The sequence below is a fragment of the Anser anser genome, assembly GCF_964211835.1.
Source record: "Anser anser genome assembly, chromosome: 23".
Taxonomy (NCBI): Eukaryota; Metazoa; Chordata; class Aves; order Anseriformes; family Anatidae; genus Anser; species Anser anser.
The window spans coordinates 5,995,367-6,012,354 of NC_139744.1; the positions used below are offsets into that span (position 1 = coordinate 5,995,367).

Here is a 16,988-nt window from a genome sequence, read left to right on the forward strand (position 1 = left end):
GCCGCAGTGCCGGGACGTGGACTTTTCCACGTGTTTTCAAGCTCCCCGTGGCACAGCCTAAAAACCTAATCCTGCAGAAAATGTGAGCTATTTCCTTCGGGGGAGAGGCGCCCGACCGCGCTCCCAGCCCGTTGCTGCAAGCGTGCCCTGCAGCGGGGAAATCCTCTGGTTTTTGTGAAATAGTTTTTTGTTTTTTTTTTTTTTCTTCTGCAAAAGCTCTTTGTTTGCAGCTGGAGGGAGATGCTGCTTCACCCGCAGGGCACAAAAATCAACCCTGGGGGGGTCCCTGGTCCCTTACACCCTCCTGCCACCCCTCCCAGCAGCACCCATGGGCGACCCCCCAACTGTTGATTTGGGGAATAAAAAAATAGCCTTTAGGAGTAAGTCAGCGGATTGTTTTACTCGTCTGTATTTGCAAAGGACGCGGCTTTAAAAAGGAGTTGGGAAGGAAACGTCTGTACCCGGCGAAGCGGGGGGTGGCCGAGGGGGGGAACAGCGAGGGGAGGTGGGGGATAAAAAATAACTGAAAAAAAAAATCCCCAAACCTTTCTTGGTAAGTTTCCAAACAGCGAGTGAAAAAAAAAAAAAAAAAACCGAGATTTTTTTTTTTTTTGCCCCCACTCCATTTTCCACGTATCCGCGACGCCCCAGCTCGCCCCGCCGGGGGAGAGCCGCCACAGATCGGGCTTTTATGGAAGTTCAACGGCAAGCGGCCGCCCCCGGCCAAGACAAACAGCAGATCCGCCGCTGCGGCTCCGCCGCCCGGCCGCTGCCAAGGCGCAGAGAGGGGAGGGAAGGCAGGAAAAAACCCCAAACCCTCGGTAGCAAAAAGAAGGGGGAGAGAGGGAGGACGAGGCGCCGCTCCCGGCCCAGCCTCTTCGCGCTCTCGGCAGTTCGGTTGTTTGTTTGTTTGTTTTTTTCCTGTTTTGTTTTTCCTCCTTTTTTCCTCTTTTTTGTGTGTTTTAAATAGAAATATATAATTAAATTTACAAATGCTATTTACAGGTTTAATTACAAAAAAAAAAAAAATCAAAGAGAGAGAGAGACACCCCTTAGACGTTAATAAATCTAAAAAATAAAAATACCCCCAATAAAACGGAGCCCCGGGCGAGCGGCGGGCCGCGGTCACACCGTCGTCTCGCCCTGCTTGCTGTTGGTGAGCCGCGTGTAGAACTTCCTCCACGAGTGCAGGGTTTTGCCCGACCATATCCAAAAGCCCGAGGTGATGCCCACGATGAGAGTCATGAGGTACTTGATCATGTAGACGGTGAAGTCCGGGCTCATGCGGGGCGTGAAGTGGAGCGGGCAGGGGATGGCCAGGCTCTTGCAGTTCTGGCTGATCCAGCTGCGCTCCCAGTGCTCGCGGAACGCCTGCTCGTAGAAGTAGCAGGCGATGACGATGGTGGCCGGCACGGTGTAGAGGACGCTGAAGACGCCGATGCGCACCATCAGCCGCTCGAGCTTCTCGGTTTTGGTGCCGCCGTGCTTCATGATGGTGCGGATGCGGAAGAGGGAGACGAAGCCAGCCAGCAGGAAGGAGGTGCCGATGAAGAGGTAGACGAAGAGCGGGGCCAGCACGAAGCCCCGCAGCGGGTCGATGTTGTTGAGCCCCACGAAGCAGACGCCGCTCAGCAGGTCCCCGTCGATCTGCCCCATGGCCAGGATGGTGATGGTCTTGACGGCCGGCACGGCCCAGGCGGCCAGGTGGAAGTACTGCGAGTTGGCCTCGATGGCCTCGTGGCCCCACTTCATGCCGGCGGCCAGGAACCAGGTGAGGGAGAGGATGACCCACCAGATGGAGCTGGCCATGCTGAAGAAGTAGAGCATCATGAAGAGGATGGTGCAGCCCTCCTTCTTGGTGCCCTGCACCACCGTGCGGTAGCCGTCCTCCTGGAAGCGCTCGTTGCAGACCACCCGCTCCTCCAGCACGAAGCCGGCGATGTAGGCCACCGACACCATGGTGTAGCAGCCCGAGAGGAAGATGATGGGCCGCTCGGGGTAGCGGAAGCGCTGCATGTCCACCAGGTAGGTGGTGACGGTGAAGAAGGTGGAGGCGCAGCACAGCACGGACCAGATGAGGATCCAGATGCGGGCGAAGCGGATCTCGTCCTCGTTGAAGAACATGTGGCCGTCGGGGCGGGCGGGCTCGCAGGGCGCCGCGCAGTCCTTCTCGCCCAGGAACTTGTAGTTGAGGTAGCTGGGCACCTTCAGCGCCCGCGGGCAGTGGAAGGGGTGGTCGAGGGTGGCGTAGCGGGGGGCGCCCGGCGTGCCCTGGCCGGCCGGCGGCGTGGCGCTGGTGAGCAGCGCCGGTGAGCCGCCGTCCTCCGAGTGGTTCTGCCCCACGCAGATCTGCTCGGCCCCGTGCCGGGGGAAGTTCTCGCAGCGCAGCCGCTCCGGCCACTGGAATCCGAATTTGTTCATCAGGGCCTCGCAGCCCTGGCGGGCGCGCTCGCAGATGGAGCGGCAGGGCGGGATGGCCTGCTCCAGCACCGTGCAGACGGGCGCGTACATGGAGCAGAGGAAGAACTTGAGCTCCAGCGAGCACTGCACCTTGACCAGCGGGTAGAACTGGTGCACCTCCAGCCCCGCGTCCTCCTGGTTGGTGTGGCCCAGCAGGTTGGGCATGATGGTCTGGTTGTAGGCGATGTCGGTGCAGAGCGGGATGGAGATGGGCTGGCAGAAGCCGTGGTCGGGGATGGAGATGCCCTTCTCGCCGTGCAGCTGGCCCCGGCCGGGCGCGCTCAGCCCCAGCAGCAGCCCCAGCAGGGCGGGCAGCGCCGTGCCGGGGGGACCCCGCATGGTGCCGGGGATCGGGGGGCTGGGGGGGGGGGGGGGGTCCCGGCACTGGGGAGGGGAAGGGTAAAAGGGTAAAGGGGGGGGGTCCGGGGCGGGGAGGGGGAAGGGGGGGGGAGCCCGCCCGGTGTGTGCTGGTCCCGGAGGGGCGCTCCCGGGACGGGACGGGACGAGGCGGGGGGGGGGAGGGGGGGGCTGCCGCCGCCGGGGTCCCGGAGCCGCTCGGGGGGGGGGCAGCGGAGCGCAGCGGCCGCTCCCCGCTCCCCTCCCGCCGCCTTTGTGCGGGGCAGCGCCGCGGGCCCGCCGGGAGGAGCGGCCCCCCCCCGCCCCGCCCCCCGCCCCGCCAATCACATTCAAACGCCGCCGAAGCCCCGCCCCTCGCCCCGCCCCGCCCGCCCCCCCCACCCCCCCCACCCCCCCCACCCGGCACCGGGGGGCACCGGGCCCCTCCCCGCCCCCCCCTCCCCACCCCCCCCCCCCGCCCAAAACTTTTCCGCGCTCCGAAACTTCCCCCCCCCCCCCCCAGAGCCCCGAGCCCCCTCCCGCGGGGGGGGGGGGGGGCTGCCTTTTGGGGGTGCAAAGAGGATTTGGGGGGGGGGGCGGAATTTCCCTTCCCTGGGGGTGTCCCGTCCCCGTGTCTCCCCCCCCCCCCGCCCCCCCCCCGCACGCACCGAGCGCCGCTCGGGGCCCCCCGGGGGGCAGCGGGACAGGATCGGGCCCCTCGGCCCCCGCGGAGCCCCGGGGCGGGGAGGGGGGGGGGGACGGGACACCCCTAAAACGGGGCGGCGGGAGGGGGACGGGGGGCAGGCGGGGGGCAGGCGGGGGTGGGGGGGAGGCCCCCCCCGGCCGTCTCGGCCCCCGGGTCCGGCAGGGGCCAGCGGGCGGCCCGCGGCCTCCCAGCGCCGGCCTCGTCCCCGTCCTCCGGAGCGGGGCTTTCTCGTCTCGCGCCCTCCCTGCCTCCCTCCCTCCCTCTCCCTTTCCTGTAACTCAAGCTTTTGTTGTGAGCAGGAGAAGCCCGGCTGCCTTGAAAAGAGGGCCCCACTGCTTTTCAGAGCGTAATTGAAACCATTGCGCGGCTCCCGGCCGAGGGGGAAGGGCGGGGGGGGGTGGGGGGGGGCTCCAGAAAAAAAAAAAAAAGTCAAATAAAATAAAATAAAATAAAATAAATCAAAGCCGCGGGGGACGCGCGCCCCGCCAGCCCTCCCGGCTCCCTCCCGGCTGCGGGGTGCCGGGGTGTCAGGGACCCCCCCCCCAGTCTGTCCTGCCGGGGGTCCCGCGTCCCCTCGTCCCCAGCCGTGGCGGTGGCACCGAGGGGCGAAACGGCTCGGGGTCCCCCGGCACCCGGGGATGGCTCGGGGATCCCCGGAGCCTGGCGGGCACCCAGCACCAGGCCCCGTCCTGCGGGGGCTGGCGAGGCGCCGGCTGCGGGGGCGCGAGCGGAGCCGGATCCTGGCCTCCCGCCGGGTCACTCGGGCCCGTCCCGGTTTGTGGGGTGGCCCCGGCTCCCCTCAGAGGTACGGGAATGGGGCCCGGTGGTGGCACCCCTGGCGTACCCCACCGCCACGCTTCGTCCCCGGCGGGGGACGGTGGGGGCGCGGAGTTGTCTGCGCGGCCACGTGGATCCTGGCTTCCTAAAAGTTCGGGATTTTGGCTTCCTAAAAGTTCAGGATTTTGGCTTCCTACAAGTTCAGGATTTTGGCTTCCTACAAGTTCCAGATTTTGGCTTCCTAAAAGTTCCGAATTTTGGCTTCCTAAAAGTTCAGGATTTTGGCTTCTGACGGGGTGTGTGGGGGAACGCTGTGCCCAGCCGGGGGCTGTCCCATGGCATCCCCCCTTCTCCTGCGTGCTGGTGGCTCAGGATAGGGGGGTTCCCAGCACCTTTGAGCCCTGGGGACGCTTGGGGACACGGTGAGGGTGCTGAGCCCTCCTGGGGACACTGAGGCCAGGGAACACCGCGGGAGGTCCCTCCTGCTCGCCGTGTCCCCTCGCAGGGACTCGCGCTGCCCCGCTCCGGCCTCGTCCCAGTGCAGCGCTGGGGGTGCTGGGGGCACCCAGAGCTGCCTGCCCCTGCCCCCAGCACCCCGAGGGCCCCAGGGGGTGGCCCGTGGGTGCCACCACCTCGGGAGAGGCCGCACCCGGTGGCTCTGGTGGCCCTGCTGGAGCCTGGCACAGCCCCTGCCCCCCCCCAGTCCTCAGGACACCCCCAGCACATCGGGGTGCCGGCAGGCCCACGGACGGGGGACACAGCAGGAAGCCACCGGGGAGCTCGGGCAGCCCCACGAGCAGCGCCCAGCCCACGAGGGAGACCCACTCTTGTTGTTGTTGTTGTTGTTTTTTTTTGGGGGGGGGGGGGGGGAATCAGACCCTGCCATGCCCAGGTTCCCCCTCCAGCCCTGGGGAAGGGCACGGAGGAGGGCGATGCAGAAAGCGGGGCGCGGAGCGGCTGCGCTGGGGGACGGCAGGACAGGGACCTGCCGCGGGTGGCCCCGGGGGTCCCCGACGGCTCAGAGGAAGCCCCCCCTCACCGCTCCCCCCCCCCCCCCCCCCCCCCCCCCCCCGGCCCCTGCCCTCGGCTTTGTTTCACACTTAAGAGCCGCTAATTAAAACCAGCCACAAAAGGCCTGGCTGGCTGCGGGCTCAAGGTGCCAGCGGAGGCCGGGGGCTGTCACCAAGGGAACAGAGGGGGCCCCAGCATGGGCACCGGGGGCCGCCCGCACCCCCTGCGGGAGTGGCGCACACACGCGTGTACAAGCATGCACACGTGCACATACACGCGTGTACAAGTGTGCACACACGCGTGATGCCCTGGTGGGAGGGGAGAGCGTGTGGGAATGGGGAGGCATGACGGGGGGCTCCAGGGGTGCTGGGGGTGGGAGCGTTGGGGGTGCGCGTGTGAAACGGCTGCTGGCGTGTTTGCACACGCGTCTGCGTGCGTGTGTGTGTCTGCATGCACAGGCGTGTGTCTGCACGCACACGTGTGCCTGCACGCACAGGCATGTGTCTGCATGCCCAAGCACGTGTGTGTCTGCATGCACAGGCGTGTACGTGTGCTTCTGGCTGTGTGCATGCGTGTTGGCACACACACGTGTACGGATGTACGCCCCCGTGCAGCTTTGCTGCTCCGTGCTTCCACTCTATCTTGTGTGGTAGGGAGGTCAGCGGGTCTCGGTTGCTGGTTTGCACTGGTCCGCACTGGTTTGCACTGGTCTAATGCTCTGCAGCGTCTCCGCATGCTGGTGGGGTCTGCGACCAGCACTGGCAAGGGGCTGGGGGGTGCCCCCCTGCGAGGTGCCCCATGACAGCCCGGTGGGCGCTGGGCACCCCGTGGCCTCGGTGGGGTCCCTGGGCTGGGCCGAGGAGGCCGACGGCTGCCCCCGACCGTGGCCGTGCAGAGCGGGGAGGGCTGGGGCTCGGCCTCCCCCGGCCCCGCTGCGGCCCCTGGCCCCGCCGTGCCCCGTCCGCGGGCCGTGCCGCGCGGGGAAGCTAGCTTACGCACACCTTGACCTTGCTGGCAGGGGAGGGATCCCTCGAGCTTGTCTGACACATCTCCTGCCAGCGCCCGGTATTGAAAGCGTGGCGAGCTCGCGCGCGGAGGAGCCGGCATGAAAAGGCAGCTTAGGCATCTCCTGCTGCGAGAGATGGATTAGGGGCTTCGGGGAGGGCCGGGGGGGCAGTACGAGGCACAGCCGCCGCGGCGTGCCGGGGCCGGCTCCGTGCTGGAGGACGGGCACGCGGGGCAGAGCGGGCACGGTGCCGCGGGCCGGCGGGGAGAAGGGGGCAGCGGGCCGGGCCTGGCGGGGCAGGGTGCTCGGGGCCCCCCGAAATGGGCACCGGGAGCACCGCGAGGAGGAAGGGGACACGCGGGCCGGGATGGGGACGCGTGGGCAGCGGCCACCCCCGGCGGGTCCCCAAGGCATTCGCCGCCTGGTCCCGCAGCTGTCGCTGTCAGGACGTGGTATTTTTAGAGCGGCAGGTCGAGCGGTGACAATTTTTGCTCGTGAAAGTGGGCGGCACGAGGCGGGGGCTGCCGGGAGGCTTTGCAACTCCCCGCCAGCTCCAATGTTTCCCCTTTTTTCTGTGGTTTGGGGTCAGAAACGCCCTGCTGGCCCCCAAGGAGGGAAGCCCCTGGTGCTGGCAGGGAGACGTGCCCATGGGGTGCCCATGGGGAGCCCGGGGCTGGGTCGGGATGTGTCCCCTGCATTCCCGAGGCAGCGAGCGATGTCCCGGCTGTGCGCCCCCCATGCCGTGGTCCCTTCCCGGGGGTGGCCCCGGTGGCAGCCGGGGTGGGGTGCCCACTGCAGGGGTGCATGGAGGGGACGGGGCGCCCCGATGGCATGGCCGTCCCTCCTTGTCCCGGGAACAGCTGTGCCTCTGGCAGATGCCGGGGGGGGACCCTGCCAGCAGTGGGCATGTGACAGGAGGTGACAGTGCTGGCTGCTATTTATACTTGTCCCTTGACAGAGCTACACGCTCTGTGACCCCGCGGCGGGGGCCAGGGGTGCCAGGGGCTGTAAACCCCTTCCTGGGGACAGCGAGGGACAGACGGGGGGCAAGCGGCCACGAGGAGCACATGCCATGGGCAAAGGGTGTCCCTCAGGGTCCCCTGCCCTGCCTGTCCCCAGCTGTGCCAGCACCACCCCAAGTCACCCTGTAGGCTGGCCCCCTGGCGTCTCACAGCCACCCCAACTGTCCCCACCGGGTCGGGGGAGTCCCCAGGGAGGAGACCGTGACACTGAGCTGTCCCCGTGCCCAGCGAAGATACTGAACCACCCCACAGATTTGTTCCTGGGGACACACACGTGTCCCCATGGGGCACACACATCCCTGTGGGGCACACATCCCTGCTGGACACGTCCCCGCTGGGCACGGGGTGTGGGGGACAGCTGGGGGGGGGCTGCTCTTCCCCAGCCCCCCCGGGCTCTGTTCCCTGCCCGGCCGGCAGCTCGGGGCCCAGCCCCGCACAAAGCTGCTTTACAAGAGCAGAGGGGGCCCAGGCGGCCTCCGTCGGGCCTCCTCCTCCAGCCCCTTGCGCCTGGCCCGGCCCTGCAGGAAGGGGCCTCCCGCGCTCCCAGGCAGCAGCTCCGGCCTCCCCCTGCTCGCACACACGCACACGTGCACCCACACACGCACACGTGCACCCACACACGCACACGTGCACCCACACGTGTAGGTGTGTGCTGCACGCGCGCGCTGCCACCTCCCAGGCATGCAGGCAAAGGCGGCGCCGGCGGTGTCTCGCGTGTCCCCACGCGCTCACACACGCGTGTGCGCGGAGCACATGGGCAGGGAGCTCACCCCCGGGGACGGGAGCGCTCCCGGGGCTGGCACCCCAAGGCGGGCTCAGCCCCTGCCGCAGTTCCCCGTTGCCGCAGCCGGGCCCTGACCAACCCTTTGGCGCTGAGGGAAACTGAGGCACGGGGAAAGGCCAGGCTGGGGAGGGACAGGAGCCACCGGTGTCCCCTGCTGACCCACGCGGTGGGGGACCAGGGCCAGGCTGGTGCCTCGAGCAGCGTCGCAGAGGGCACCCAGCCCCTGGGTGGGGGCACCCTGGGGTGCCAGATCCCCCCTCACCCCAAAGTCCAAGCAGGCAGGGCCAAGTATCCCCCCCCCCCCCCGCCTTACAAAAATAACCATGAACCCAGCAAGGGGGGGGGGGGAGGCACGCTGACACGGGACGTAAGCCACCAGAAGGGACCCAGCCCCACAGCCGTGTCCCCCAGGTCCTCAGAGCCACCCCGGATCGTGGGGCCCCGTCTCCCCGGCACTGCGCCCCGAACTGCGGGGCTGCCGCCCGTCCCTGACCCCAAAGGCGCGTGTGGGAGCTCCGTCTCCCCAGGCCTCGCACGTCCCTGACCCCAAGTGCGTGGGGGGCTGTTCTGCGTGGCCCCCTCCTGCCGGGGAGCGGCCCGGGGGGCCCACGGTGCGGCGGGGGGCCCACGGCGAGGGTCCCGCTGCCCACGGCGCAGCCCTGCCTGGAGCAGCAGCTCCCTCTCGTGGGGGCCGAGCAGGGCGCAGGGAGCCCCCCCCCCGAGGCCCCACGGGTGGGGAGGCTGCGGGACACGCGTGTCCGAGCCCCGCTCGGTGCGGGTGGGATGGGGCCGGTCAGGTCCCAAAGGGCAGGGGGAGGCAGAGCCCCCCGCCCCGAAACGCAGCCGTGACGCCCGGAGGCCGAGGGAGCAGCGAGCACCCAAGGAGCCGTGAGGCGGGTGCTGCCGGGGCCCTGTGCAGGACAGGGACCGCTGGGGACAGTGCCGGGGGTGGCAGCTCCCAGCTCCCTCCTGCCGCTCCCCGCCGCCTCCACCCCGGGGACACCGGCGGAGGCCCTCGGTGGGCGGAGAGCGTCTGGGAGGAATGACCCCAAAACCGAGGGAGGAATGGCCCCGGGCACCGGTACGGGCTGGAGGGGCGACCTGGCGGAGAGCAGCTCTGCAGAGAGCGACCTGGCGGTCCCGGCGGACAGCGGGCCGGCGGGCAGGGAGGCAGCAACGTGCCCTCGTGGCCAAGAAGGCCGAGGGGATGCTGGGCTGCATTCGGAAGTGTCGCCAGCAGCTCAAGGGAGGTGATGCTGCCCAGCTGCTCGGCCCTGCTGAGGCCACACCTGGAGTCCTGTGCCCAGTTCTGGGCTTCCCAGCACCAGAGGGACGTGGAGCTACTGGAGCGAGTCCAGAGGAGGGCTACGGAGATGATGAGAGGAGTGGAGCACCTGTCATACGGGGACAGGCTGAGAGAGCTGGGCCTGTTTAGCCTGGAAAAGAGAAGACTGAGGGGAGACCTCATCAACGTGTATAAATATCTGAGGGGAGGGTGTTGAGGGGATGGAGCCGGTCTCTTTTCTGTTGTGCCCAGCAACAGGACGAGAGGCAACAGGCACAAACCGAAGCACAGGAGGTTCCAGCTCAATATGAGGGGGCATTTCTTTACTGGGAGAGTGACAGAGCACTGGGACAGGCTGCCCAGAGAGGTTGTGCAGTCTCCTTCTCCAGAGATATTCAAAAGATATTATCTTTATTCAAAACCCGCCTGGGTGCCATCCTGTGCAAGGTGCTCCAGGTGATCCTGCTCGGCAGGGGGTTGGACCAGAGGTCCCTTCCAGCCCCGGCCGTTCCGTGATGCTGTCCCCACGCAGCACGGATGATGCTGGCGCAGGGCGCAGCTCCCCGCCCAGAGGGAGATGAGAAAAGCCGCCTGGAGGCTCCTCTCCAAAAATCCCTGCCTGCAGGGATGGCACGCAGCAGCTTCCCCAGCTCCATCTGCCCACGCCGCCACGTGCCACGGCTGCAGCAGGGATTTGCCCAGGCGGCTTCCCCGGGAAGGGGCCTGGACACGGACCTGATGCAGGAGGAGAGGGGTGAGCCCTGGCACCGCGGCATTTTGGGGAGCAGAGCGCGGACAGGCACAGCTTCAGCTGGATTTCCACAAGGCAACGAGAAGTGCACGAGGGCAGGGTCAGGCCCAGCCTTGTCAGCAGGGGTAGCAGAAAAACAGGTGTTAGAAGTCCCCTCCCTGCCTTGTTAGTCTGGCCCCATTTCCGTGGCATCACTGCTGTCACCTCGCACCCCAGTCCCCTCCGCCCCCCCACAGCAGGCGGTGTGGTCACTCCGCAAGGCGCCAGCTCCGAGGGGCTGCGTCCCTGCCTCTGTTTGGGGGTGATGTTTGCAGAGCGCGGGTTTACTGAGGGCCACTGCTGGTCCTGGCAGTGGGAAACTCGCCTGAGGGTACCCAAAGGGGTTTTGGGAGGAGGATGAGGGGGGCAAAGCTGCGCAGCAGTGCCCTGTCCTGCTCGGCACCCAGGCAGAACAAATTGGGATGGCTGGGGACAGGGTACAAAGTTTTCTGCTGATTGGCAAAAGCCCTCACAGACACCAGGCAGTGCGGAGGGCCCAGCTCTTGACCACAAGGCCTACAGACAGGGCAGCAGACTGCTTCAGCGCTGCTGCCAGCAGCACAAACACGGGGCGGACTGGTCCCACCCTCTGGCAGAGGTGGGGAGAGTCAGGAATCGGAGAATTTCCTGGGGGGATTTCTGTAGGGTGGCTGCAGGGGGATGAGAATGGCATCCCTCCCGGCAAGTGTCTCTCCAGGCGGGAGTCCTGGCAGCACAGCCCAGACTGCCCGGCACTAACAGATGAAGCCAGCTCTCTCACAAGCCCGGCGCAGAGCACTTTGGAGCTACCCAAGCAGCCACCACTTCAGACCCCCCTGCACCCGAGCCACAGCCGGCAGGTGAGGCCCTGCAGAACGCTGTGCAGGGCTCGTCGCCAGGGGCACTCGCCTCACGGACGGGTAACGTGGCGTGGTACAGCCTGCTGAGGCCCGTTTCTGAACAGCCTTCCTCGACAAGCAGAGGAGGCTCCGGGGCGACCTTATCGCACTCTGTAGGTACCTTAAAGGAGGCTGTAGCGAGGTGGGGGTTGGTCTGTTCTCCTACGTGCCTGGTGACAGGTCGAGGGGGAATGGGCTAAAGTTGCGCCAGGGGAGATTTAGGTTGGATATTAGGAAGAACTTCTTTACCGAAAGGGTTGTTAGGCATTGGGATAGGCTGCCCAGGGAAGCGGTTGAGTCACCATCCCTGGAGGTCTTTAAAAGACGTCTAGATGTAGAGCTTAGTGATACGGTTTAGTGGAGGACTTGTTAGTGTTAGGTCAGAGGTTGGACTAGGTGATATTGGAGGTCTCTTCCAACCTAGGTGATTCTGTGATTCTGTGACAGGGCAGCAGAGGGCAGCATGCAAGCAGGAGCCGGGCAGCAGGACCCGTGGCGAGAGACAGAAACGGAACGAAAGGAGACAGACGGGAGCCGACGTTCCTGCTGCCGGGGGCTGCAGACACGGCGGCACACGCGCCATGCCCGCAGCCAGCCGCTCGCAGCTGTGTCACGGGATGGAAAAGCGGGGCCTCGGCTGCGAGCTGGCAACCCCCGGCACCGCGAGGCGCTGCTCCCGTGCCGTGACACCGGGCAGCCCGGCCGGCTGGGCTCCCGGCTCCCTGCAGCGGGCCGGGCTGAAGGCCGGAGGGGCACGGCTCCTCCTGGCCCTGGGCGCTGCGGCCCCCCTCAGGGCTGGCTCCCAGCAGCGCGGAGCACCGCACGCTTTGCTCTGGCTGCCAGGAGCCGCCTCAGGCCGGCCCCAGGCACCGCGCACCTCTCAGGGGCAGCCCGGGCACCGCGTGCCCCCCTCGCGGTCGCCCGCCGCCGCCCCTCTGAAGGAACACGCGCACCCCCCCCCCCCATCCAACGACACCCTCAGCAGCGGTTAAACAAGCCCGCGCTCCTATTGGCTCGCACTGCTATCACTCAAGAGATTGCCGCAGTCCCATTGGCCCGTGTCGCGAGGGCGGGAAGGCTGAAGGCGGGCTCGCGCTCTCTCCGTTCCCCCCCCCCTCCCCTTGGGTCTGCCGCCTCCGCGCACGCGCAGGGCGCGAGCCTCCCTGCGGCCTTCGGCGGAGCGACGGCGGCGCATGCGCGGCGCGGCGGGGCGGCTCCGCGAGGGGGCCGCGCCGTGACGTCCGTGCCCGCCCGCGGCGGGGCGCGTGCGCAGGGCGCGCAGGGGGCGGGGCGAGGGCCGCGGTGCTGAGGGGAGGCGGCGGCCGGGCCGGGCCGGGCCGGGGCGGGCGGCGGCGCAAAATGGCGGACAGGTTCTCCCGCTTCAACGAGGACCGGGACTTCCAGGTAACGGGCGGGGGCGGCCCCGGGAACACCGGGGGGTAGGGGGGGGGCCGCGGCTGCCCCCCGTCGAGGCTTTGTGCTCGCCGGGGGCCGCCCCAAGGTGACCCGGGGCCGGCGGCGGGCAGAGCCCGGACCCCCGGGGCCGCCCCCGGCCCCGGCCCGGCCTTGAGGGAGCCCGCTCGGGCCGCGGCCGGAGAGCGGCGGGGTTAGGAGGGGAACAAAAGGAAGGGGCCGAGCTGCGGCCGGGCCGGCTGCCCGCCGAGCGGGGCTCAGCGGCGGCCCGTGCCTTTTGTCCGCGGGCCGGGCGGGGGGTGTCGGGTCGCCGGGCGGGGGCGGCGGTGGGGACCGCGGCGTTGGGAGGCAGGGCTGGAGCCCGTCCCGGCGTCCGGGGGTAGCTCGGCTGCTCTGTTCCGTCGGGACGCCCCGGCTGCCCGCTCCCCTGGGCAGGCCGTGAGGGGACGCGCGAGGGGCGAGTGGCTGCGCCGCTCGGGTCGCCTCGGCCGCGGGGCGTCGGTGTGGCTCCCCGGCGCTGCCCTAAGCCTGGGACGGTTCCCGTTAAACGGGGTTGAATGGACGGTTTCTTCGTTAAACAAAGAAACGTCTCATAATCAGTACCGAAATGGCCCGATTAGGCTGCGAAGTTCGTGTTTCAGGAGGCGGAGCGGGCCGGATCTTCGATTTCAAAGCGTATTTCTTGTAATAGTTTGGTTTTGGAGGAGAGTACCCGGGAAGCTAACGCAAGCGGGGCTTTGTAGGATATAGCCAAGAAACGGGTAGGTTCTGTAATCCTGTATCGCCCAGCCTGTGCACGGGGGGGGCCTTTTGCTTGTTCTTGTTTCTGTACCTTTGTGGTCAACCTGCCTTCACGAAAAGTAATTGTAGCAGCAAAACCTGTTACTGTGTCACTGCGTTGCTCTGGTCATGCAGGGAGAACGTGCAGTGATGCCAGGGAGGAAACAGGGCTCCATTACTTGATGCCAAAATCTTAAAAGCTGCTGAGCATGCTCGCAGACAGTAACCCAGTCCCAACCCTGTTTTCCTCTGACTTTAGCAAAGGGCACTAGTTTTAATTAGGGCTCTATCCGCGCCAAATGTCAGGCTTTCCACGCTTTTCCCATAGGCTGAAATAAAAGGTAGGGTTTGTTTTTGTCGTGGGGTAACTTCTGTGTTCTCTCTGAAAATTTGTAAGTGAGAAGACATTTTGTGCATTAAGGCTCCTTCCAAGGGAAAAGGGGAATCGGTCCCCTGGGAAGAAACCAAGTACAGAACAATTTGGAGTCGGTTAAGGCTTGCGGAGGACAGAACGTCAAAGCGATGAGTTATAAAAGAGCTGCTCAGATGGGAGGCTGGGGGCCCGCATATCTTGGCCAAGGTCGCACTGGATTTGTGGGAGCTCGGGTGTCTGTGCAAGGAACCCTGATGCTCGGTCAGGCTAATCATTTCTCAGAAATATGCTGGCGGAGGAAGGATTTTTGGATCTTAGTTTTTTCCTCTTTCTTCATCAAAATCGCTTTTGGAGATGACTTCTGGCTTTTTTTTCCATTTTTAGACCGAGGTGACTTGAGATAACACTGGTGTGGAGTAAAGGAAATAACCTGCTATGCTGAGTGTTTGCAGGCCTGCCGTGAAAGCTGCGCCGTAGCACTTGCAAAGCCTAAGAAGAAATACGTCTGCCTTTGTAGGTGATCAAAACCAGCATGCCCAATTACTGCTCTCACAAATAAGATTCTCTGCCTGTTAGTGTGAAGTCATAAACTTGTACGTAGGCTCCCTTTGAAGGACCTTTTGTCAGGGTTAAGAAAGCTTTTTGTCACCCCATTTAGAGCAGTTTTAATTCTAAGCTTCGGCAGCTGAACTTTGTGTGATGTGACAGAGCGTGGCTGCGAACGCGACCTCGTGTTACTGCTCGCCTGCTGGGACCGAAGCAGGCACGACAAAAGGGAGATGGTGCTCTAAAATTACCCGGCTTGGAGCAGGGATCGCTGCAGCATGGCGAGGGGGGTGGCGGCGGCGGAGGCTGCAGAGGAGGCCCTCCGATCTCGTTCTTGGGCGATCTGCTTGTGATCTTGTGATCTGGATGAAGTAAAAGGACGTGTGCAGCCTCGAGAGAGGGAGAGAAACAAAAGGTCGGGAGTAAAGCGTATGGGTCAAAGGAACCTTTTAGCTGTTTGGAAGAAAGACAGATGCCTTGGGATTAGCGATGTGGCTGAAGGAAGAGAGCTGCTGGATGAAACAAACAGCGCTTCAGCCTTCTCTTTATATGTTGTCTGCCTTCTTGCTGCAGAGAAACTAGGAAGAGTCCGGGTTTGGGAGGGTTGGCTTGGCCAGGCTGTGAGCTGAGCATTGATGTGGGCAGGGGAGAGATGAGGTTAGCACTGCAGAGCTTGCGGAGGTGATATTCAGGTTTCTGCACTTGTGAGATGCCGAGAGAAGTGGATTAAAGGTGAGAGAGCTGCTGATTGCTGTTCTTTCCTCCCGCGCGCCTGGCTAAAGGAAGCTCAGCGCGATTAGGGGGAAGGCAGGAATGGAAACGTACAGCACTGGGGGAAATCCCTTCGGGAGGGAAAGGGCCTAAACCGGCGGAGAAGCAGAAGGCGTTAACGGTCTGAAGCACACCGAGAGGGGTGAGGGGAGCCGGGCTGTAGGGCAGGGGGGTCAGCTGAGGACTGGAGAAACAGGGAGGAGGGGGGGGGGGGTTCAATAGGGGTGGCTGTAAAGAAAGCGGCAGGGGGAATGGCCCCGCTGTCAGGGGTTGTTAGGGACGCTGGGAAAGAGCAGTGAGTACACGGGTAAGGTCAGACAGCCTTAAGGAGAAAGGTGGTGGTGCGGAGTGGGAGGAGGAGTGTGCGCTCCCAAGTTACCGAGTCCTCTCTGGGGCAGGGTGGGAGGAACGTCAGAGCTGAGCGTGGTGTGAGAGCTGAAATTGCCAAAGGAGCAGGAAGAGGCATCAGAAAATCTCGCTGCAGCGGGGTGGTTAGGAGCTTTGCTTTTTAGTACATTGTTTTTTTTGGTTTTTTTTTTGGTAGGACTGCCTGGCAGCCAAGTCCTGCTTTGGCTGTGTTGTGTAGGTTTAGAAGCTGCACGGAGGGCGCAGATCCTCTTCCCTTTTTTGCTGTGTGCTCCCAGACCCTACAGAAACCGAAGGGGAAGCCCCAGTGCTTTGACTGTGTTCTGCAGGTGCTGAACTCGAGGGCAGCCACGGTGAAATGCGCTGAGCTTTGCTCCCTGCAGAAATACTTGATCTTTCCCTGGCCAGGGCAGCACAGCAACTTGTTAGGGAGACTTGAGGCCATGAAACGATTTACCGAAGGAGGAAGGATGTTACCCGTCGTCCTCCTTTCTTAACTTACCATTTCCAAGCCTAAAGAGAAGTCTGAAGGCTTACCCGAACAAATCCCGACCTCCCTCCCCTCCCTGTAACGCGAAGGGTTTTTTTGGGTGGGTCACTGCCGGGCTTGCTCCCTCGGTTAGGAGGTCGCGCGACCTGCCTGCGGCGGGGGGTCTGTCACTGGTCAGCTTCCGCGGTCTCCGTGCCTGGCTGGCTTCCCCCCGGCGGGGCCGAGCTTGCCAACCTCTGTAGCTCCCGTAACTGTGAGCGATGGCTGTCGACGGTGCTAACAGGGGGTTTTAAAAAGCGTTACCGAAAGCAGCGTTAAATACACGAGACAGCTGCAATAAGTAAACATATTTTTAGTGTTATTTTTGTGTAATTGCAGGTTTTTTTTTCTGGAGATTAACTAGACGGAGCTCCAAGGCTGAATACCACGGATGTCTGTGTGGCACCGAAATCCAGTGGAGCTCCCAGTTAGTCACAGATGTTGAGAAAATGTTTTGTTGCTATCTCTTTCTCCTTTGCATTGTTGAAGCAGAAATATTACGAGCCATATGTGTATATGTGTGCGATAATTTCCTCTTCCTACGTACACTGCACTTCCTTGCATCATTAGCCAGACGGAACACAGGCTGTTCTGTCTCTGGGTTTCTTCGTTCCTCGTGTAGTCTGTGTCATGGCAGAACGCTTCCGTGAAGCAGCAATGCCAAGTTCTCCAACCCGGCTCGAATTGTGGCCCCTCTGGACCTCGGTTCCCCTCCTCTCGCTTACGCCACGGAGACAGGCAAGTTTTTTTCCTCAAACTCTCCAAGAGCTGCCCGAGTCGGACGTGGGCTTCACGACTTGGCAGCCCGTCAGGCACGCGAGAAGCGGGGCTGAGCTTTGCCTTGGGCTCGCCGGCGTCTGGGCCGGCAGCACAGAGTCCCGCGATCCTCCGGGTTGTCAGCAGCTTCAGCTTCGCTTCGCGCGCGTTGCCTAAGGCAAACCTGCTGGGTTTTTGTAGCCTTCAGCAGGCCGGGGCTGCTCGCGGGTTGTAGGACGGAGTCGGTCAATGGCTTTTCTCTGCGCGGCAGGGAAACGAATAGGGCCGTTTTCTTTTGCCGCCTTGTGCTGTCTGGGAGGAGAGAAAACATAACGTGGGTGGATGGTGGAACGAATAGGAGCGGGGTCACTGCAGAAGGTGATATCCCAAGTTGGGGCG

The 16,988-nt window shown here is 64.4% G+C and overlaps 2 protein-coding genes across 4 annotated transcripts in view; one reads left to right on the top strand and one right to left on the bottom strand.

Annotated features, from left to right (window-relative positions):
- Positions 1–381: 381 nt before the first annotated feature.
- FZD2 (frizzled class receptor 2) lies at positions 382–2,842 on the bottom strand. Its single transcript, XM_083808909.1, has one exon. The coding sequence runs from the start codon at positions 2,797–2,799 to the stop codon at positions 1,126–1,128; it is 1,674 nt and encodes a 557-aa protein (XP_083665035.1). The 5' UTR covers positions 2,800–2,842; the 3' UTR covers positions 382–1,125.
- Positions 2,843–12,311: 9,469 nt separating this feature from the next.
- The window catches only part of GPATCH8 (G-patch domain containing 8), a 55,017-nt gene continuing 50,340 nt past the window's right edge, over positions 12,312–16,988 (top strand). For 2 of the 3 annotated variants that reach the window (XM_083808964.1, XM_083808963.1), the window contains exon 1: positions 12,405–12,459. Coding sequence is in view for 1 of the 3 variants with exons in the window: in XM_083808962.1 (XP_083665088.1) it covers positions 12,415–12,459 (45 nt within the window). In the remaining 2 variants the exon portion in view is untranslated. Of the gene's footprint in view, positions 12,460–16,988 lie in introns of all 3 variants that reach the window. The other variant, XM_083808962.1, reaches the window with a different exon arrangement.

What these genes read in the sequence shown, in the direction of transcription:
- FZD2 (XM_083808909.1), bottom strand. Translation starts at nt 2,799, where the DNA reads ATGCGGGGTCCCCCCGGCACGGCGCTGCCCGCCCTGCTGGGGCTGCTG.